Raw genomic sequence first — 24,078 nt, 5'->3', positions numbered from 1 at the left:
TCTCTCTGTCTCTGTCTCTCTGTCTCTCTCTCTCTCTCTCTCTCTCTCTCTCTCTCTCTCTCTCTGTCTCACTCCCTCACTCCCTCCCCCCCTCCGTCTCTCCCTGTCTCTGTCTCTCTGTCTCACTCTTTTTCTGTCTCTCTCGGTCTCTTCTCTTTCTGTCTCGCTTCCTCTCTGTCTCTTTGTCTGTCTGTCTGTCTCTGTCTCACTCCCTCTCTGTCTCTGTCTCTCTCTGTGTGTCTCACTCCCTCCCCCCCCGTCTCTCTCTGTCTCTGTCTCTTTCTGTCTCATTCCCTCTCTGTCTCTGTTTGTCTCTGTCTCTCTGTCTTGCTCCCTCTCTGTCTCTGCCTCTCTCTGCCTCTCTCTCTCTCTCTCTTTTTCTGTCTCGCTCCCCTCTGTCTGTCTGTCTGTCTCTGTCTCACTCCCTCTCTGTCTTCTCTCTCTCTGTCTCGCTCCCTCTCTGTCTGTCTTTCTGTCTCTGTCTCTCTGTCTCGCTCCCTCTCTGTCTGTCTGTTTGTCTGTCTCTGTCTCTCTGTCTCTCTCTCTCTCGTCTCTCTCTGTCTCTGTCTCTCTCTGTCTCTCTGTCTCTCTCTCTCACACACACACACACACACACTCACCTATACACAGACCTCTGAATCTCCCACCCAAACTCTCAGCCAAGGCCAACAGCTTTACAGTGGGAAGGCTGTCAGGCATTACTTAGTCCAACACCATCATTTTACAGAGGATGAAACTGAGGCCACGGAAAGTGACTTGTCTTGGGCTGCATGATTGAAGCAACAAAACCAAGCTTTGAACTGAGGGCCTCTGATCAGCCTCATGTGCATATGGAATCATAACCCCCGTTTCTCTCGTGTTTGAAGGTGAAGTGGCATCATGGTCCAGGCTTGGTGGCTGGAAGACCTGAGTTCAGATCCTGCCTCGGGCATTTGCTGTGTTACCCTTAATTGCTTTCAGCCTCAGTTTCTACACCTGTAAAATGGGGATGACAGCACCTCCCTCACAGAGTCCTTGTAAGGAGAAAATCACATGAGACAACGTGCCTTAAATCTCTTGACGAAGGTTAGTTATGGCTGTTATTTATTATTATTCCAAAGCACCCCTGCAGGGTACGTGCTGTGGATATTATTGTCACCGGTTTTCATATGAGGAAACTCAGAGCCAGGGAAATGGAGTGATTCATTCACCCAAGGTCACAGACTCCTTGTGCAAGCACTCCCATAAATAGATTTACATAGGACTGAGGCCTGAGCCCACACACACACACACACACACACACACACACACACACACACACACCTCAGGGACTCACTGACAATCTCACACACATAAACACACAAAGATTCACAGACACATGGCCTCCTCCCCAGGGCTTCATTCCCCCTCCGGCTGTGTAAGCCTTGCACACACAAACTCACAGATTCAACTAGGATGGTACACACACACACACACACACACTCCCCTCTCCTGTACTCACAAGCACATGCCAAGACTGTCATCCTCATCCTCACAAAGTCCCCAGGACCTTAGGACCTGCCTTAGGATCTCCCCATCCTCTTAATTTACATTTCTGAAGATAAAGAGGCCTGACAGCCTATGACACCTCCTGGCAGGCCTGATGCCACGACCAGCCATGATGCCCTGCCTCGATGCCATGACCAGCCGTGATGCCCTGCCTCGATGCCCTGCCTTGGATGCTGTGACACCTTGCTGGGCACAGGCAGGCAGGTGGGCAGGCAGGAAGGCTGTCTTTGAGCGCCCCCTGGGCACCCCCTCCCATTCGGTCCTCAAATCTATTGACAGCTCCACTGCACTGGCCAGGGCTAGGAGAGGCTCCCTCCCCCTGGCTAGAAGGGATTATTCTCTCGCTGTTTCTGTCAACAATTAAAAGTTGAAGAGGTTAGACCAGGCTAGACACTGCCGGCCACATCCGGTGCTTGGGCAGTGAACCTGGGCCTTGGCTTTGACCCACTTCCTCCCACCCCGGCAGGCCCTCTCACCTCTGCTTCAGCAGGTCCTCCACGTCCTTACACATCTTCCTCCCATCCAGCAGCCTCTGCAGAAGGGTCTCATAGCCTGTGTGGGCCGTGAATTCCTTACACTGAAAAAGAGAAAAAACCAGCTGCTGACTCAGAAATCCCCGGGAGGATGCGGCCACTGGCCCCAGTGTGGAGGCATGTGGGTGGGCGTGCCCAGGTAGGATGGGCTGTCCAAATGGAAGCTGAAGGAGGCACTGCTAGAGGTCTCTGACATCTGGCCGCCCCTGTCCGGGGACAGGACTGGAGGGGAGCAGGAGCATGGCCCCTTGCTCCAGGCTCTGAGATGGAGGCTACTTACCCCCCAAATGGCACGGGTCTAGGGGCACAACTGACCAGTTCAGAACAAAAGCCACTTCCCTGGTCGCTAAGGTAGCTCCAGGCTTACATGGGGGCCTTGAACCCCCCTGCACACACAGAGGAGGGTCGGCCTGGGCAGGGTCAGGAGAGAAAGCCTTCCGGACTCTGCCAGAGGGCGAGCAGCCTGGAAAAGACAGACACTGCGTGCATTTTGAAGTCACGGGCTGGGTTTTCCCAGGGCAGAAAAGTAACATCCCCTCAGCCATGCTTACCTCCCTCAGGCAAAGCTCCCCAAACCTGCCGAGTGGGGACAGTGAAGTCCCCCCTGCCTTGTCTTAGCACAGCCCCCCCCCCATAGGTCAACATTAACAGGACACTCTGAGCACTGGTTTAGAACCGAAAGGGACCTTGGACCTTAAGTCGGTCAGTCAGCAGGCATTTATTAAATGTTTATTGCCAGGGAAGAGGATAGAATGCCCGGCACATAGTAGGTACACAGGGGGGAGATGGATTGTTTTATGTGGGGAATGGTGAGGAGGAAGGAAGGGAGTAAAATCCAAAAAGGCTGGAAAGGTAGGAACGGATAGAGTGCTGGGCCTGCACTCAGGAAGACCTGAGTTCAAATCCAGCCTCAGAGACTTATTAGAAGTGTGACCCTGGGCAAGTCACTTAACCCCTGTTTGCCTCAGTTTCCTCATCTATAAAGTGGGGACAATAATAGGATCTACCTCCCAGGGTTGTTGTGAGGACAAAATGAGATATCTGTAAAACTCTTTGTAAATGTTAGAGCATGATAGATAGATAGATAGATAGATAGATAGATAGATAGATAGATAGATAGATAGATAGATAGATAGATGATAGATGGATAGATAGATAGATATAGATATACATTCTAGGTGTTCTCACCATTTTCATCATCATTATGGTTTTTATTATTACTATTATTTAGCACATGAGGAAATTAAAGCCTAATAAGGTTAAGGGGTTTTCTTAAAATCAAACAGGAACTGGGGGCAGAACGAACGTTCAAGTCCAGGTTCTCTGGTTCTGAATCTGTTCCAAGAAGTGACATCATCCATATTGACAAGGAAGGAACTAGACAGGAGAAACCACAGAATGCCTGCAGAGTAGCTGTCTGGACCCTTCCCCCTGTTCCCCCAGTTGCAGCCCCAAAAGGTGCCCCATTATATCCCCTGTCAAGTGGTCCTTCAGCTCCTCCAACAAGAAGTAGAAATTTCCTCTCCAGGGGGCTGCTATCTCACTTCTGAAGAGTTCTCATTGTTGGAGAAGAAAGAAAAGTGGTCCTTCTATCAAGCCTACATCTGTTCCTTTATAACTCCCACCCATCCCTTCTCTTCTCCCTTCTGGGGCCAGAGCAAGTCCAGTCAACAGCCATGATGCCCCCCTGAGCTCACCATCCCCAGGTCCTTCCACTGATGCCCCACCAAAGTGGACTCAAGGCCATTGGCCACCCTGGTTATGCTCTTCTGGACTGAAGAAACACACACACACACTCACACACATACACACACACACCACACACACACATACACACACACATACACACAACACACACACACACACACACACACACACTCAGAGTCAGCCTGGTGCCCTCTCCTGTGCTATCCTATCAAGGCTCTTATGGCTTCCAGGTGCCTCTTCCTCTCTAGAAGCCTCGTGTTGGACACAAAGCAGAACCACAGAAGAATTTCACAGGTTAACAGGACCACAGTCAGAAAGGACCTCAGAGGTCACTGGATCCAGTCCCCAGTTTTTACAGGGAAGGAGACTCAGACCCCGAGAAATTGAGGGACTTGTGGAACGTCCCACAGCTGGCCAGAGACCCGGAGGCTGGGGGAGCAGAGCAGCATCTGCCTCCACCTCTCTTCTTAGGCTCTGAGCCAAGGACCGAGGAGGAGAAAGGCCACCCCAGCTCCTCCCAGCTTCTGCCCGCTCCGGTCGGTTTGAATCTTTGCCAGATCCTTATTTCTTCCGTTTGTCTCATGTTATGGCTAGCCCCCTTAATCAGCCTGGAAGGAAGGGAAAGGGCCCAGCAGCTTCCTGCCAGGTAGAAAATAACACCTTGGCATCTAGCTGGCCTCACAGCCCAAGGGGGAGAGAAAGAAAACACCCACATTGGAACCCCTTAAATGACTACCACTCCTACCAGGAGAGAAAGCAGGCAAGGGCCAGTCAAGGGTAGAAGCCTCCAGTATCCCAGCCACATCAACTGGAACAGCCTGACCCCCTCCTCTTCCTCTACAAAGGAGGAAACTGAGTCTCAGAGAGAGGGTGGGACCAGGCCAAGACGGCAGAGACTATGGACCCAAGTCTCCTGACTCCCAAAGCCAGTGTTCTTGCTAGGAAGCCACACCACTTCATGGCAATAAAAGCCCCCGGGGCCAGCAAGCCAGAAGACCCAAGCTTGAACCTGAGCCTCGGTTTCTGACTTTGTAAAATGAAGAGTTTGACCTAACCGACCTTCCAGCTCACTTCCAGCCCTGAGGTCCAAAATCATGGGCTTGGCAGCAAGTCCAGCAGGGAGGGTGACTCCAAATTTCCCCCAACTTCTCTCCATCTCAAATATCCCAACCAGTGCCCCCAGGTGGGCCGGGAGAGGGTGCCTGCTCTCTGCCCCAACTGACCCTTAGAGAAAGAGAAGAAAACCACACCTACATTTGCCATTTCCAGAGTGAATGAGGAGAGGCTAGCAGTCCTCTGAAAGAGTCTCCTGCCCACCCTCCTCCAAGCCTGCAGGGCTGGGGGTTCCTATGTCAGGGGAACAGCATCAGAAGATGACCCAAGACCAAGGCGAGGAAGACACAATGAAGGTGAGTGAGCCTCTGTCCCAGATGACTAGGCCATTCCAAGGAAGTACGGCCTTCTCTAGAGCAAGAATAGCTCCCATGCCCCACCCCCTCCTCCCCCACAGTGTTTCCCTTCCCTTTTCCCTCTCACCTCCCCCTTCCCCCTTAGCCAACTGCCACCTCCAATGGCCCAGGGCCCAGTCTCAGAGCCCCCTCTTCCAGGCAGCCTGAGCAGATTCCTCCAGCCCACACTGGCCTCCTGCTCACTCGAACCATGAGCAGAAAAGGTCCCTAGGAAACATCTAGCTTGGCATGGCTGCCCCTTAACGCCCACCCCCACCATCTTATAGCTGGGGTAACCAAGACCTGGAGGAGGAAACCGTCTTAGGACTTTTCATGGGGTCATAGACTTAGCGCTAAAGGGATCCCAGAGCACCGAACCTGGGGGCAGGGAGATTTGAATTCAAGCTCAGCCTCAGACACTAGCTATGCGACCCTGGGCAAGTCACTTATCCCCTGTTTGCCTCAGTTTCCTCATCTGCAAAGTGCAGGTAATATAGCAACTAGTTCCTAGGATTGTTGTGAGAATCCAATGAGATAAAAAGTCAAGAAACATTCATTAAGTGTTTACTCTATACACATGGAAAGAATTAGGGAAGACCAGACACTGAAGAGGGCCGTTGGGAGGGGGAGGCGCTGGCCGAGAACATCCTTGGAGAGTCAGGAGAGCAGCCAGGAGTAGAGCCAGGATCTGAATCCAGATCCTTTTACTCCAAATCTATGGCCCCTTCCACGAGGCTGTGTGACCTCAGCACTTTATTATCTATATTCCCTTTTACTGTTATTGTAAACTGCTTAAGAGCAGAGACTTATGTTTCTTCTCTTGTCTCCCCCAAAGCACCTGATACAGGTTGGAGGATACTGTTGGGCACTTAGTTAGAGAAGAGGGGGAGAGAGAGAGAGAGAGACAGAGAGAGACAGAGAGAGAGAGATAGAGAGAGAGAGACAGAGAGAGACAGAGAGAGAGAGAGAGACAGAGACAGAGAGAGACAGAGACAGAGAGAAGAGAGGGAGAGGAAGGGAGGAGAACAGAGGAGAGGAGAGAGAACCAGGGGGGAGAGGGAGAGGGAGAAAGAGGGAAGGAAAGAGAGAGAGAAAGAGAGGAAAGGAGGGAGGGAGGATGAAATTGCTGCACCATTACAAGAACAGCCCTCTTTTCCCAGGGACACAGGCACCTGAGCTAATTCCTCTGGCAGTGAGTCACTTTTGCCGACCAGTGGGCAATAAGTACAGACAGTAGTTCTGCTCTGACTGCAAAGAAGGCATAAAGGGGTAGTAGAAAAAATCATTTGAGTCAGAGGAGCTGGTCGTCAAGGCAGAGCTCTAGTCAAGTAACCTCCCCTTCCTGGACCTCAGTTTCCTCATTTGCAAAGTGAAGGGGTTTGACTGGGTGAGTGACTGCCAACCTGCAAGCACAGAACCCCTCCAGGGAGGGGATGCAGAGTTACTGGAAGGGGTCCACAGACCTATATGCATCCAAAGTATGGCCCCTTTGATCTCCTTTTAGCTCAGAAAAACTTCTAGTGGAAATGAATGAAAGAATGAATAACAATTCATTAAGCCCTTACTGTAGACCTAGCACTTTACTAAGCTCTGAAGATACAGATACAAAAGGAAACTGTCCAGGGCCTCAAGAAGCTTATATTCTATCTGGAGAAATGATAGAGAGAGGGGAGTGGTGCTCAGGGGGCGATAGCTGGGTCTGACAAGTCACAGAGGTGACAAATGGAAAAAGAAAGCAAGACCACAGCTCCTTCATGTGAGCGTGTGCACGGTTTACTAACATGCAAAGGAGACCTTCATACTAAAACAGCGTGGGGACCACTGACTAGATCAGAAGATCTAATATTCAGAGCTATACAGGGCCTTAGAGAGCATCTGAATGATTTGGTTGAATGAATAGAGTAGTCATTAATAAGACAGCATTAACTTAAAGGGCTTCTCTGGTGGGGTGCCCCAGAAATCTGTCCCTAGGGCACTCCACTAGAGACTTAGAGAAGCTGTAAAAGGCAAGCTTACCAAATTTTCAAATAACACAGGGATAAAGGGGATAGCTAACATACTAGACAACAGAAGCAGGACCTGAACACAGCTCATCCAACTAAATCGATGGGCAAAATCTAATTATATAAAATTGGAAAGAGATTGATATACTTGGATTCAAAAAATCAGCCTCCCAAGTACAAGATAGGGCTGAGTGGCATGGTTAGAAGCCAGTATGTGTAAAAAAGATCCAGGAGTCCCAGTGGACTGCAAGATCCATACAAGGTCATGGCAGCCACACAAGCCCATTCAATCTTAGTACACATTCAGGGGCATTGTATCTTGATCAATCACTGAACATTTAGCAAGTGCCTACTTACGTGCTCAAGAACTGTGCTAAAGCACTGTTCTAAACTGATCTAGAGAGGTCAGAACCCCGTTGTATTCTGCTATAATCAGATCCCATCAGGAGGTTTGTGGTACCTTCCAGGTACTCCTTTTTAGGTAGAGAGTGAATAGAAGACAGTAATTAAAATGGCGAAGAGTGTTGAGATCCCATACATGAATAAGGGCAGAGGTTTCTTTGTGTGTTATCGACCCCTTGGTATTCTGGTGAAGTCAATGGGGCCCTTCTCCAGAATATTGCTTTTAAATGCATAAAATGAATAAAATTACAAAGGAAACTAATTATTCTACATACAGTTGTTAAAATTTGTTTTAGGAAACCAGGCTCACAGACCTCAAATTAGGAAACCCTGAGTTATAAGGCCTGAGGATGTTTACTTTGGAGAAGAGAAGATTTGGGGGGAGGGGTGACACCAAGGGGTCTTCCAGTGTTTAAAGGGCTGCCGTGTGGAAGAGGGATCAGATTTGTTCTACTTGACCTCAGAGGGCAGAACCAAGAGCTGCATCTGGAAGTTTCAGAGGCAGATCTAAATTCAGTGTACGGGAAAACTTTCTAAGAGAGGCATCCATAGACAGTGGACTTCCTAGAAAGGTAATGAGTTCCCTGTCCTCTGGAGTCTTCCGGAAAAGGCTGGAGGATCTCTTACTAGGGCTTTGGTATCAGGGGCTCCTCTTCAGATCAGAGCTGGACTCTAAAATGTCTTCCAGCTTTGATATTTGGTGATTCCCCCCATGATCCCAGGAGCAAGGGCTTCCACCCACAAATGTGGAGGTACTCCCTCCACAGGTGCTCATCTCCTCCCTATCCACACCCTTGAACAGGGAAATTCAAATTTCGTTTTTCAGTACCCACATCTCTGGGCACAGGCCATATAAATGTAATTAAGTGATTAATTACACTCAGCTTCAGTTCCAATGAGTAATTGATCCAATCCTGGTTGCAGCAACATTCACTTGCACGGCATAAGTGTGAGCCAAGTGGTCAGGCTCTACAGGCCTACTTGTAATTAAGTTTAACATTTTTTCACTATTAATTAGCCCTATTTTTCAGATGAGACAGCTTCGTCTCAGAGAGCTGAAATGATTAGATCTTAAGAATTGGAAGAGATTTTAGAGATGATCTTGTCCAACTGCTCCATTTAACAGAGAAGGAAACTGAGGTTCAGAGTGATTTCCCCAAAGTCATACATCTTCTCACCTATGAGTTAAGCTTAGGAGACCTTTTTTCAACACCTAGCACCTCATTTGATCTGCTATGAGCCATCTCAGGACTCAAACTGCTATTGATGTATTAATGTCCACTTGGAGAAATGAGGCCAAATGAAAGAACAAGACAATCATTATTGCTATTGTGATGACATATTATTCCTGAATTTTAATCAGGCCTCAGATATTTAGGAGCTGTGAGAACCTGGGCAAGTCACTTAAGCCTGTTTGCCTCAGTTTCCTCATCTGTAAAATGAGCTGGTGAAACAATGGGAAACCACTCCAGTATCTCTGCCAAGAAAACCCCAAATGGGATCACAGAGTGTCAGACAAGACTGAAAACAACTGAACAAAACAACAACAATTATATATGCTGAAACTGAACCACCAGCTTCCATTTTAGGAGACTTTATTCCTAAGCAGGGGAAACTTTTGTGTTATGTAAAGTTTACTATAATCCTTTTTGATTGCAGGGGATGTACTTGTGATGTCATTAGTTCAGGAAGCTCCTAAATGGGGAAACTCTCTCCACCAATACAGGAGGGAAAATCCTCTGACACTTAGAATCTTAGAGAGGTGCTTAGGACATTAAGAAGTTCAGTGATCTAGCCATGGTCACACAGTGAGGAGGTTTCAAAAGCAGGACTTGTATCCAAGTTTCCCTGTCTGTCCACTACACCACACTGTTTCTTTGCTTGCATGTTTTTTTTTAACTTAATTTTATTATTTTCATTTAAAAATCTATTTTCTCTCCCTCCCACTGCCCCTTTCCCACCAAAAAAAAAGAGAAACAAAACTCTTGTAACAAATATTGATAATCAAGCAAAATAAATTCCCACAATGGCCATGTCCCAAAAATCTATATCTCATTCTACGTCGCGAGTCCATCCCCTCTCTGTCAAGAACAGGGTAATCTACCTGGCCATCAGTCCTCTGGAATCATGGGTGGTCATTGCATTGATCAGAATTCCTAAGTCCCATTTTCTTTGCAATGTTGTAATTGTATACATAGTCTCCTTCTGCTTACTTCATTCTGCCTCTGGTTTCTCTGAAACCATCCTTTTCATCCCTTCTTATAACGTAATAATATTTTATTATTAATTATTAATTAATATGCCATAACATTTTCATCAACTTCTCAGGTGATGGGCACCCTTTTAAGTTTCTAGTTCTTTGCCACCACAGAGAACTGCTATAAATATCTTTGTACATCTCGGTCCTTTCCCTTTTTCTTTGATCTCTTTGGCATATGACCCTAGTAAAGATATTCCTAAGTCAAAGGACTTGCAGTTTAGGGACTTTGGGACATAGTTCCAAATTTCAGAGTTCCTAAATGGCTGGACCAATTCACAACTACACCAACAATGCATTAATGTGCCTGTTTTACCAAAAACCAAATCTATTTTACCAGCATTTGCCATTTTCCCTTTGTTAACTTTGCCAATCTGAAGTGTGTGAGGTGGAACTCTTGGCTTGCATGTTAAGAGTTAAGAGTTTTCAGGGGCAGCCAGGTGGCTCAGTGAGTAAGAGCACTGGCTCCAGTGTCGGGATGATCTGGGCTCAGATACTTAGCACCACACCCAGAAATAACTGGCCGTGTAACCTTGAGCAAGTTACTTAACCCCGATTGCTTAAAAAAAAAGAAAAAAAAAGAGTTAAGAGTTTTCTTTGACACTTAACAGCTAATGTCCTTGAAAATCTACATGCCAAAAGTTCAATGCATTTTTTTCCTTTTTGTAACTTTTGAAAAAGCCTTTCCACTTGCTGCCATTCTTAAAAATGGCAGTAGTATTTGTCAAGGTCATTTTCAGGACATTTGTTAGTGCAGAGGAGAATGCCACCTCCCAATAGCATTGACTTTGAATTAATTATTGCAAACAATTCATCCTGGGGTTTCTCCTCCAGACAACAGACACAGTAGCACACCCCTCACTGGGAAACACTTCAGGGTGCTTTGGCTCACTTTTTATTAGTGGTCCATCCAGCCGTAACTTGCATCCTTCAATAATCCCCTTCCAAGTATAGGTAGACATGCACTGGGTTTCGTTTTCCCTTTTTAGTGGTGCAGAGGTAACTGATCACAAAGTTATCCTTTCAGGAAGCATTTGCTGCTAAATATTGGGGAAAGAGTATTCATCTCTCCAAAACTCGGAACTGGCCCCCAAACCTTAAGGAAGTTCCCCAGGTCTTCTGCCTCTAAGCCCAGCACCAGTTCCATCGCACCCCGTGTAAAAGCAGATTCAATAGTGAGACACAACACCACAAATACCATTTCTAGCTATCTCTTAAGTTACATAGACAATGTGGAACAGTGTATAGAAAGCAATGATGGAGTCGGGAAGACCTGTGTTCAAGTTCCACTTGGGATGCTTTCTAGGAATGAATGAATGAATGAACGAACGAATGAAGCATATATTAAGTGCTTATTATGTGCCAAGCACTGCTTAAGCTCTGTGGATACAAATAGACAAGTAAGATAGTCCCTGCTCTCCAGGAGCTCACATTCTTACAGGAGAGCAATTAAATTGCAGAGGAGGTGCTAATTTGCATTGGCAGTGGGCTCCCTTTACCTATGAAATTACAGGTCTTTGTCCAAAATCTAAAAGCTGCATAAAAGGGCAGGTGCTAGAATAAGAAAGACCTGGGTTCGAGTCCTGCTTTGGACACATACTAGCTGTGTGTAACAAGCAAGAAAATATTATTTAACTCTCAGTTCCATAAGCAATTCTCTAAAACTGATTATCTCTGGCAAGCTACAGAGCCAGAACAATGGAGACAGTTTCCACACTAGGACTTCCTTACACTTAGGAAACCACAAATCCCTCCCACCCCTGCCCCCCAAGAAGTTACATGAAGTTACATTGTGCCTAATATTTCCTTTCCAGTTACTCACCACAACTTTTCTGACATGTTAACTTTCAGGATGGAAATTCTTCCTCTTTTGTGTTCACCCCATTGGATGCCTCCAAGACCCGGCCCCATCTGACAGTGGCTATTTAAAAATAGAGTCCCACGAGTGCCAGTTTCTCCTTCCCTCCCTCATATTTCTTTTGCTAACCACGGGACAGATTGATCTAAGAAATGGTGGTGAAGGAAGCCATGACTGCAAATTGGGTGTCAACTTGGATTCACTGGTTGAATGACCACACTATTATATAGACCACACTATTCTTGCTTCCTTTTTCTTTAGGCACCCTGAAATGAAGAGAAATGTTTTAGAGATGATGGATTTGGATATCAGAGAGCTCTAGACCAAGGGTTCTTAACCTTTTGGGGGTCCCCTTTGGCAGGCTGGTGAGGTCTATGGGCTCCTTCTCAGAATCATGTTTTCAAGCACACAAAATAAAACACACAGAATTACCAAGGAAACCAATTATGTTGAAATACAATTATCAAAATGTTAATAATAGCTAACTTCAATATAGTGCCTACTCTGTGCCAAGCACTGTGCTAAGTGTTTTACAGATATCTCATTTTATACTCCCTACAACCCTGGGGGGTAGGTGCTGTTATTTAACCCCATCTCACAGATGAGGAAATGGAAGCAAATGGACATTAAGTAACCAGCTGAGGGTCACACAGTTAGTAAGTATCTGAGGGCAGATTTGAACTCAGGTCTTCCTGATGCCAGGTCTCAAGGACCCCACCTTGAGAATCCCTGGACTAGACATAACTTCCCATGCTACTTTTGTAGGCAAGATGGAGAGATAGGATCTCGGAGTGAGTGAGGAGTGGTGCAGAGGACAGAAGGCTGGACCTGGAAGAAGAAACTCGACTTGAAATCCCATCTCAGACACTAATCACGTGAATCTAGGCAAGCTACTTAACCTCTGCTTGCCTCAGTTTCTTCAACTGCAAAATGAGGATAATAATAGCAGATATCAGCAAGGGTTATTGTGAGGATAAAATGAGATAATATTTATAAAATGCTTTGCAAACTTAAAGTGCTCTCTCTCTCTATATATATATATGTATATATATGTGTGTGTATGTATACATTATTATTATTATTATATTATTGGTATGTTCTGGACAGTACCACATCTAGATTAAAAAAAACGGACCCAAAGAATAATAATGAATAACAACCACAATTCATATTGATAGAGTGCTTTAAGATTTGAAAAATATTTTTCTCACAGCAACTGGGCGAGTTAGGTGTGGTTAGCAACCCCGCTTTGTAGATGAGGAAACTGACACCTAGAGAAGTGAAATCTTCCCATGACAGAATGTGAGAATCAGAAGGGATTTCAACAGTGTCTAGTCCAACTAAAACAGGGAAAGAGTGACTTGCCCAAGATTACACAGCTGTCACATCTGATTTGGGATTCAGACTGATGAGGTGGAGAGGTATCACGGACAGGATGCTAACACTGAAGTCATGGGACCTGCATTCAAATCCTACCTTGGCCATGGATTCCTCAGACAAATGGTATAATTACTTTGCACCTCAGTTTCCTTATGGGTAAAATGAAGGGCTTGGACTAGGTAATGTCTAAGGACCTTCTCAGTTCTCATTCTGTGTTTCTACACCTAGCATTCCCCCTCCTACATCATACTGCCTCTCTTCAAATAAGGAATTGTTGTCAACCTAGAGGGCTTAGTATTATACCACTGGACTCTGTACTTGACCATACATAACATTATTGAAGGTTGAACATTCTTCTGGGAGTCAAAGGAACTGGGTTCTAATCCCCACCCTGCCCACTTAGTCTTGTTGTTTGTCCTTCATTCATGACATCGGGAAGATGACGTCATGACTTGCAAGGGAATTGGGTTTAAGTGAGGGAGGGCTGTGCCAGGTCACCAGCCTCACTTTCTCCTCCAGCTCCATGGGGATATAGGTCAGGACAATAGAAGATGATCCCCTTACTAACTACTTCTATGACTTTGGAGAAACCACTTGGCCTCAGACTTTTCACACTAGGTTGACCACTCATGTCCCTTTCAGCTCTTAATCCATAATTCTGTAATCAGAGCTTTGAAGGCAAATGGAGACAGGGTACTTATCAGTAAAGATTACAGAGCTGAGAAGATTCGCTAATACATTGGAGAGTCTAGGAAAGACGTCTTCAGGTGGGACCAATAAGGTGAAATTTAATAGGAGCAAATATAAACTTAATAGGAGCAAATATAAATTTAATAGGAGCAAAAATAAATTTCACCAGTCACGGTACTTAGGTTAAAAAAAAAAAAAGTCACCTTTACAAATAGTGCCTGAAGGAGAGCTGGGATAAGGACACTTCATGTGAAAAAAACAGCATAGAATGCCAGGGCTGGCAGGGACCGCAGAGCTCATCTGCTCTGACCCCTCCCTGTACCAAGGAGGGAACCAAGGCTTAGAGAGGGGAAACGGTTTTCTCAAGGTCACACAAGAATAAGTGGTAGCCCAGGGCTTGGACCCCAAGTTCAGGGATCTGGGTCCACCATAGCGCAACTGCCTCCAAAATAGATGCTTTGCTGATGGCCAACTTAGAATGAGCAATAATGTGCAGTGGTAGGAGGCGGCTAGGTGCTGCAGTGAGTAAAGCACCGACCCCAGAGTCAGGAGGACCCGAATTCGGTTCCAGCCTCAGACACTTAACACCCACACAGAAACACTTGGCCGTGTAACCTTGGGCAAGTTACTTAACCCCCAATTGCCCTCTGAAAAGGCAAAAAAAAAAAGATCTTGGAATGATCTAGCATCTCTTGGGGCAGCCAGTTAGCACAGCGAGTAAGAGCATCGGCCCCAGAGTCGGGATGACCTGGGATCAAATCTGAGCTCAGACACTTAGCACCCACCCAGAAACACCTGGCCATGTAACCTTGAGCAAGTTACTTAACCCCAATTGCTTTAAAAAATAATAATAATGTGCAGTGGCTGGGAAAGTAATGAAATACTACCCTCTCTGGGGCAATCATTCATCTCCCTGTTCTGTGCTTTTGTGTACAGGTGGTGGCTCCATATCTAGAATTCAGGTGACTTGTGTCTGGTCACCAGACACGGTGGTCCTCCAAATCTAGAATGTACCCCCTCCTAATCTTCTTGGAATCCCTAGAGTAGCCCTGGTTTAGCAGCTGTGTCCTTGGGGGAGAGAACTGACTCAGTGAATGGACGGTGCTCAGACTCCCAAGACGGCTGCTGGGGCTGGACCATACGAGCTTCCTTCAAGACACGCCCCCCCCTTTCCTGCTTCTCTCATGTATAAACACTCTCTCCCTCTTGAAGCTATTTTGTACATGAGAGGCAGCATCACACATTGGACAGACCTGGCCTCAGAGGCAGTGAGACCTCTGTTCAAGTCCAGTCTCTGAAATAGAGTGATTTTCATGGCCCTCGACAACCTCTCGGTGCCTCGGGCTCAGAACTCCACGGACCGGTGAAGTTCCCTACAGCAGTGAAATCACAAGTGCAGAGAAAAAAATGGCATTGGTGTGTAATTTGTATCTGCTCATCTGTGTGCGTGTTGTGTCTCCCTAGAAGAACAGAAGCCCCTTGAGGGCAGGCACTAGTTTATTTCTGCTTCGAGCAGAGCCAGTGCTTCGATAGCGGTTCATTGAATTAAATGGAATCTTACTCAGTTTCAGTCACCTTTTAAGGTTTCTGTTTTTAAGGGGTCCCTGATCAACTGCACCAAAACAAATAGCATTAAAGGGGGAGAATTGCCTGAAGGCAGACTTGGGCTGTGTGTGAGAGAGAACTTGCTCATCATTAGAGCTGTCCAGTAATGGCTAGGCTGCCTTGGGTGGTCGGTTGGGATTCTCCCATGACCAGGAGCAATTAAGTAGAGTCCAACTCAGCATTAGCAATGAGTGTTGTAGAGGAAGTTCATCACAGTGCTGGAGAAAGGATGCTGGACCTGCAGGCAGAGGATCTGAGTTCAAATCCCACCCCTATCACTTACTATTAGTGAGACTTCAGTCATGTCACTCAACTACACTCTGGCCCTCCATTTCCCCTCTGGACCATCAGGAGTGGGGTTATACAGGTGGTATATACAGGTGGTCTCTGAAGCCCCTTCCAGGGCTGGCATTAGGTTCCTATGGGTTCTTTGCAAGTCCCTTCCAGCATCAGATTCGGTGATTCCACCATTTGAGGTCAGTGCCCTGATCATTCCTAGGGCACTATCATTACTCGGGCAGAAGGTGTGACTTTCTGTGATGTAGGAAAGGCAAAGCAGAGAGGTGAACATTATAACCAAGACTTAGACAAACTGTTGCCGGGATCTGAGACAAGTAACATGAATCTTGACTCCCTCCTTATTTCAGCATCGACCAAAGTTCTCTCCAAAGCCTCAACAGCTGGCTTCATTGCGGGGAGGGGATGACCACAGGCTCCCAAAGGAGCCAAGCACAATGAAGCACAAAGGTAGTAGGTCCCACCAAGCAGAGGAACTTCAAGTAAAAGGCATTTTGAATTCTAGTCTAGTTAGTTGTGGGGTGGTGCAGTGGATAGAACGTTAAACCTAGAGTCAGGAAGGCTTGAGTTCAAATCCTGCCTCAGACACCTTAATAGTATGACCCTGGACAAGTCACTTATCCTCCATATACCTCAGTTTCCCCACCTGTAAAGTGAGGATCATAATAATACCTCTCTCCTAGGGTTGTTGTGAGGGTAAATGAAATTATATTCGTACAGTTCTTTGCAAACCTTAAAGTGCTATATGAATGCTAGCTATTCTTAAAGTCAGAGAAGTTCATCACTAGGATAGCTACAGGGGAATGAATTTTTCTTAACTCCTTCCATATCTTAGTAGGTGACCTTCATGAATTTGTGTGGCTAAGAAAACACTCATTACCTGGTAGTTAGTTCTCTAGTGATGAGGCTTTCTAAACTTGGCAAGACTGGTCCTCAAAGTACAGATACAGGAATGAAGTATTAACTCCAACCCTCTCCTCTTCTCTCCTCCCTTCTTTTACCCTTCCCTTCCCTTTGTCCCCTCTCTCTCCTTTGTTTTCTCCTCTACTCTTCCTCCCCTCTCCTCTCCTCTCCTCTCCTCTCCTCTCCTCCACTTCCCTCCCCATCCATCCCTTCTTCCAAGCCTTAGAATCTAAAGGAAGGGGTTGGTCTTCCAACCTCTAAAATTATACCCTACTCTAGTGAATAGGCACTGCTTTTAGAGTAAGTCCATTAGTCAGTCAATGTTTATTGTTGACTATATGCCAGGCATAGTTATGTACTTGGGCTACAAAGAAAGACAAAAGATGGTGCCTGCTTTCTCTGTGCTTACAGTCTAAAGGGGGAGAGAATATATAAACAACTAAGTACATACAAGATAGATAGATATATACAGAAAGGGAAGAGAGGGAGGGAGAGAAAGAGAGATCTAGAGAGATACATATATGTGTGCATATACATCTAGTGTAGATATATTAATCTATTATAGATGTATAGACATATACGCACATATATCTTGTATGTACCTAATTAAATATGCATATATGTGTGTATGCATATATTATATATAATAGATATATTCGTCTATCATATAACATGTACATATGTATGTCCCTAATAAATATACATGTGTATATATGTGTGTGTGTGTACACACTCACACACATCTACATGATAGCTGGGAGGTAAAATGTAGGAGCAGGAGGCATCAGCCTTAGGGGATGGGGATGGCCTTCCTGCAGGAGAGATTGGAGCTGAGGTTTGAAGGAAGCCAGGATAAAAGTCAAAAGGTGGCCAATCTGAGTCTTGCTATGTAACCCTGGACACTCTGAGCCTCAGTTTCCTCCTCTATAAAATGGGGATAATAATACTTGCCCTTGAGGCAAGTACTTCATAGGACTGCTGGGAGGAAAGGGCTTTGCAAAGCCACAAACTTCTACAGAAGAGACCATCTAGTGCTATCCCTGGACTTATGGAGCCGCTGAACTGCTCCTCAAAGCCTTGGAGGGTCTGGCATCTGCCTGGAAAAAGGAGAGGGCTCAAGGGAGTGCTGGAAAATGTTTAACAACAGGCTCTCTGAGGGAAAATGTACCCACAGCACATTTTCAAGTTTAATCTTTATTGTTAACATTTTCCATCCACTTTCTTAATTCTAGACAAACAACAGAACACTAAATCAAGTTCTGATTTGTAGCATTCACCATTTCTAAGGTGCTCACACTAAAAATTTAACAATCTACTTTCCCAACCCCCAAGAATACCCAGCTGGAAGAAACTGTCAAAATTTGGAGCCACTCAGTGCTATTATTGTTACTGGCATTACTCTGCTTAGGAAGGCCAATCTGGGTGCTAGGTCTGCGGAGGGAGAATTAAGGTTTTCTTCAGATAGAGGAGTCAGTAGTTATTTGAAGATCCAGAGGGGGCAAAGAAGACAAAAGAACCCAAGCTGCACTTGGTAAGGGGAGCAAGAACTCAAGTGGGAAACTGAGGAGCTGAGGGAGTCAGGGAGTTAAGAGAAGATATTCAGGTCTGCAGTGTCATACCACAGGGCTGTGTGCCTGACCCTGTCCTAGTCTATATTTTTATCAAGGACAGGTTGCTGCAACAGAAAGAGGCTTAGATATGGAATCAAAACCTGGCTTGAAGTCCCTGCTGAGTCACTTTGGTGTGACCTTGGGTAAGTCATTCCACTCTGTAATGGAAAGAAAGGGACAACTTAAGAAAATCACCCATTACTGGGTCTCAGTTTCCTCATCTGTAAAATTGGAGGGTTGGTCTAGATCATCTTTCTGGCTCCTTCCAGCTTTAGCACTCTGCTTGAGAAGCACTGACCAAGTTTTTCTCATAACTGCTGAAGAGATGCATATTTCATTCTATGTACTACTTAGTAAGCAAAGCTCCCAGAAAGATATAAATCAAGAATTCGGCATCCCCAAAGCACTTATAATGGATAGCTCACTGTTAATTATTTATGGAAATGAGTCCCAGAACCTCTGTGATTGCAATAACATCTTAAGGGCTGTCTAACATCAATATACCAACTAACTATTAAACCTTTCCTGGAACGAGGGCACGGAGGCACCTGTGTGGTCAAACCGTGGGGTTGCAAGCAGCGTAAGGGGGAATGAAGGGGGAAGGGACTGTGATGGAGGTACCTTACAAAGCTTATATCTTCACCCCCTGCTCAGGTGCCTGGGCTCTGATTTGGGTGCTGATTCATACACATGGCCAGATCTTCTTTGAGAGACAGTGTGGGATAGTAGAGACAGGCTGGAATTAGAGTCAGATCTTTGCATCTTGGCTCTGCCAATTCCTAGATGTGTGACCCTGACAAAATCACTTTACCCCAGTTTCTTCAGCTATGAAGTGGGATAGTCATGCTTGTACTACATGCAGCACAAAAGTATTCAGAGACTTAATTGTCTGTTCTTTTCTCTGTTCCTCGCATATAATGACCTTTAAAAAAAACTTATTCACTTGAATTGCAAGGTAATGTACTGGGAACTGGTGTTCTAAAGACAAAAAACCAAAACTTCTATACTCAAGGAACTTACAGTGGTAGAGGGAGAGGATACCCATGCATACTGATAAGCAAAAACAAAGTAAAAAAATACATCTTTATTTTACTTTATTTAAAATTACATCCTCCAAAGCCAAAAAAAAAAAAGAAAAATTCTTTCTTTTCTAGGCAATCAAGATTAAGTGACTTGCCCAGGGTCACACAGCTAGTTAAGTATCTGAGGCCAAATTTGAACTCAGGTCCTCCTGACTCAGGGCCACTGCTCTGTCCACTGCACCACCCCACTGCCCATACAAGGCAATTTCAAGAGGCAGAGAGAGTACCAAGGCAGCTGGACTGGGCTTCAGAGGATGGGAGGGGTTGGAGTCTTAGAATATTTTGTTCTTATGCTTTGAAGAATGGACCATTGAGGCATGAATGGGGCTGCTATTGGGTAATCAGAGGGATAGGATGCCAGCTGGCTGATGTTCTCAAGTTTGGTGGGTGCTGGTGACTCCTGACTGGTGGGTTATGCTATGCCTGGTTTGTTTTAGTTCTGATTTTGGTCACAATGGGTGTGCCATGGCTCCTGCCTCCTGTTGTTTGGTGGGGTGGGGTGGGGGGGAATCTTGTCTCCTGACAAGATTATAAGTTTCATGAGGGCAAGGGCCATGTTCTCTATGTCTTTGGTGTCCCCCAATAGTCTCAGTGTAGGCCTGGACACAGAGAAAGTGCTCAGTGAATATTAGTTGATAGGCTGATTGATTGTATGCACATATACACAATGTAATCATACTTAAAAAAACATTTTCGTAACATTATAGGTTTAGAATTGTAAGAGACCCCAAGAGTCACCCTAGACCAGTTCTGTTATACAGACAAAGGTACTGATGCTCAGACACTGAGTTGGTGGTGCAGTGGATAGGGTGCTGGGTCTAGAGTCAGGAAGACCTGAGTTCAAATCCAGCCTCAGACACTTACTAGCTGTGTGACCCTGGGCAAGTCACTTAATTTCTCTGACCCATATGCAAATTGAAGAAAATGTTACATGTCCTACTGACCTCACAGGGCTGTTTTTAAACAGGAGTTCTTAACTCTGACCATTTTTTAAAATTCTGATAAACATATCACAATATAATTTTTTATTTGCTTTGCAACCTGGTTTTGTTTTATGAATTTAAAAGTATTAATCTGAGGATAGGATTCACCAAACTCACAAAAGATTTCACAGCACAAAAAAAATTAAGAACCTCTGCTGCATGAATATAATTAATCATATTAAAAACCAAACATCCAAAATCATATGATCATTTTAATAGATGCAGAAAGTCTTTGACAAAGTATAGTGCCTTTTATGCTAAAAAAAAAAACCCTACAAGGTATACACATGGAAGGACCTTTTTTTAATATTGTAAAAAGCATCTAACTAAAACCAAAAGCAGTCATCATAGACAATGGAGATACACTAGAATCTTTTCCAATAAAAATGGGAGTGAAGCAAGGATACCTGCTCTCCTCACTATTATTTGGTATAGTTCTGGAAATGTTAGCAAGAGGAATAAGACAAGAGAAAGGAATTAAAGGCATAAAATATGTAAAGAAACGAAATTATCCCAATTTGTTAATGATATGATAGTTTACTTGGAAAATCCTAGAGAATCAGCAAAGATGCTAATTGAGATAATTAACAGTTTCAGCAAAGTCATAGGCTACAAAATAAACTCAAAATTTACAGCATTTCTATATATTAATTACAGAACACAAGAAATAATAATAGAAAGGGAATTCTCATTCCAAATAACTACAAAAAAAATTATCTGGGAATCGACTTGCCAAAAAACATCAAAGATTTCTATCGATTTAATTACAATGTTTCAGTTACAAAGATACAATTACAAAATGCTCCTTAAAGAAATAAAGAACAACTTATATACCTGGAAAAATATTTCGGGCTCATGCCTAGGCTATGCCAGTATAATAAAAACGACAATACTATCGAAGTTAATTGGCACTTTTAATACTATGCCAATAAAATTACCGAGGGAATATTTTATGGAACTTGATAAAATAATAAAGATCATTTTTAAAATATCTATAATATCAAGGGAAATGATGAAAAGAAGTAACGACCAAAGGGGGAAAATACTTCCATACCTCATACTGTATTATAAAGCAATAGTCATCAAAGCCTTCTGGTACTGGTTAAAGAACAAAGAGATAGATCAGTGGAACAGACCAGACAAAGGAGAATGAGAAACAGTAGAATTTAATACCCCAGTGTCTGATAAAGTGGGAAACATAAACTACCAAGGGAAAAACTCCTTATTTCATCAAAACTGCTGGGAAAACTGGAAAGCAGTCTGGAAGAAATTAGGCTCAGAACAACACCTGATATCATGTTTCACAATACAATCATGTTACACAATCCTAAATGCATATTTGACTTTAATATACAAAAATTAGAAGATAAACAGATCATATACCTCTCTCAGCTATGGGTAGAAGATGTATTCTTAATCAAATGAGGGATAGAGGCAATTACAATGGATAACTTTCCTTGAAACTGAAAAGTTTCTACATAGACAAAATTAATGTACTAAGGATAAGAAGGGAGATAGTTGAATGGGGGGAGGGGAGTTTTGCATTCCCTTTCTCTAACAGAGGTTTTGTGTTGAAGGTATAAAAAGAATCAATAAATAGATGTAAGACTAATAGCCACTCACCAATAGATAAATGGTCAAAGGATATAAACACAGAGTTCTCAAAAGAAAAATAGCAAAGTATTCACAACTGTATGAAAGAATGCTCTAAATCACTAATAATAAGAGGAATACAAATCAAAACAATCATGAGGTTTTACCTCATACCCTGCAAATTGGCAAAGATGACAAAAAATGGAAATGCTTTGAAAGAATTGGGAGACAGGCACATTAATACATTGTTGGTGAAGCTATAAAATGGTACAACCACTTTGGAAAATAATTTGGACTTATTCAAATAAAGTGATTAATATGGCCGTACTCTTTGAACCAGAGATTCCATTACTGGGTTTTTCTTCAAGGAAGCTATCAATAAGAAAAAAGCAAAATATTAGTAACTGAACGTTTTATGATAGCAAGGAAGTGGAAAAAGTAGATGCCCGTTGATTGGGAAATGGATAAACAAATTGTGGTGATGAATGTACTGTGCTATAAGAAATGATGTATGTTATGAATACAGAGAAAAATGGAAAACTCTACATGAAATGGTGGAGAGTGAAGTAGGTAGAGTTATGAAAACCATACACATAATAACTACAACAATGTAAATTGAAAGAACAACTACACACCAAAAAAAATCAAAAGTGAATTAACAAAATTATAAAGATCAACTAGGACTCAAATGAATAAATATGAGAGGACACCCCAACCCATCCCTATGGGAGAGCCATAGATGTTGGACATTGCATGTGTTTTCAGACTTTTTCAATGTATTGATCAGTCATGCTTTAAAAATGCCAATTGTTATATGAGATGATGGTGTAGCTCTCTGGGAGGGAAGAAGGGAATGCTAAGATGATGTAAACAAGTGAAGACATCAATAAAAATTTATTTAAAAAAAAGAACTTCTTTTGTAAAGAACCATTAATACACTCTAGAAATGTGAATCATTATTAGGAAGATTCTATACAGCACTGATATTCCATAATAACTTTTCAAAAAGACTTTCATCCAAATGGATTAACATAAAATACATTTTGGTGCCCAAGTGGGTCAACACTAAGCTCCCTAAAATCTAAACATTATGGAAGAATTCTTCTCCCAAGTAAAACACTCATGGAATGTTTGGGAGTGACATTGTGCTGATTCCACCAAGCCTCTTAAACAATATCTACATTCACTCCAAAGAGCCTAACCATCCACAGAAGAAATACCAAGTGGATGAAAAAGGCATACCATCTATGATAAGCAGCTGGATGACCAGCCTACAAAAACTTTACCAATAGATCTTGGATAGATACTGTATATGGACGATGACACAGGCAAAAAATCGAATAGAAGGAAGAGAGTTAGTTAGAATATGTGTAAAATTATGAAATTCACACAATTCCCCTAAGATCTTCTCTGAAAAAAGACCTATCTTTTTAATATCAATATTCCCCAGGTTGTATGTAATAAAACGCTACAGTCTCTGAAGAATTGAAACTAGGATTGTGAAAAAAATTGAGAGCACCTGTAAGAGATATATGGTGAGCAGGCTGCAACAAGTTAGAATCACCAAACAACTAACCAACAAGCAGTTATTAAGTACCTGTTATTAATTATTAGTAGGTTCTTAGTGATAATAGATGCTTAGGTATTTGGGTATTAAAAGCAGATACTTGAGCAGCTCTGGAGGCAACAGAGAGTCAGGTAAAGTCAAATCAACAAGGATTAATTAAGAGCCTACTATGGGTCAAGCACTGTGCTGAGCACTTTGGGTACCAAGAAAAGTAAAAGACAGTCCCTGCCCTCCAGGAGCTCACAATAAAGGAGACAGCATGCAGACAGCTATCTACAGACAAATGTATTCAGGATAAATGGAGAATAATCAATAGAGGGAAGACCCTTCCTTCTGTTAAGAGGGACTAGGAAAGGCTTTTTGTAGATGGTAGAATTTGAACTGAGACTTAAAGAAGTCAGCAAAGCCAGAAGATGAAGATGTGGATGGGGAGAATTTCAGGCATGAGAGACAATCTGTGAAAATGGCCAGAGTCGGGATCTGCAGTATTTTGTTCAAAGAGCAGCAAGGAAGCCAGTGGCAGTGGATGGCAGAGTAAGTGGCAGGACTGGTAAAGGACACAGTGAAGTATGAGAAGACTGGAAGGGCAGAGGGGGCTTTAAAAGCCAAATAAGGGGTTTTATATTGACCCAG

The 24,078-nt window shown here is 43.9% G+C and overlaps 1 protein-coding gene across 1 annotated transcript in view; it reads right to left on the bottom strand.

Moving 5' to 3' along the window:
- The window catches only part of PSTPIP1 (proline-serine-threonine phosphatase interacting protein 1), a 91,623-nt gene that overhangs the window by 45,324 nt on the left and 22,221 nt on the right, over positions 1-24,078 (bottom strand). Inside the window, exon 2 of the mRNA XM_069071261.1 lies at positions 2,004-2,104. Within this exon, the coding sequence (XP_068927362.1) occupies positions 2,004-2,104 (101 nt within the window). The remainder of the gene's footprint in view (positions 1-2,003; positions 2,105-24,078) is intronic.

This window comes from Petaurus breviceps, unplaced genomic scaffold, assembly GCF_028583685.1.
Source record: "Petaurus breviceps papuanus isolate PSGF00001 unplaced genomic scaffold, PetGlider_PUasm1.0 90825, whole genome shotgun sequence".
In the NCBI taxonomy this organism is placed as follows: Eukaryota; Metazoa; Chordata; class Mammalia; order Diprotodontia; family Petauridae; genus Petaurus; species Petaurus breviceps.
This window is presented reverse-complemented; position numbering and strand designations above follow the sequence as displayed.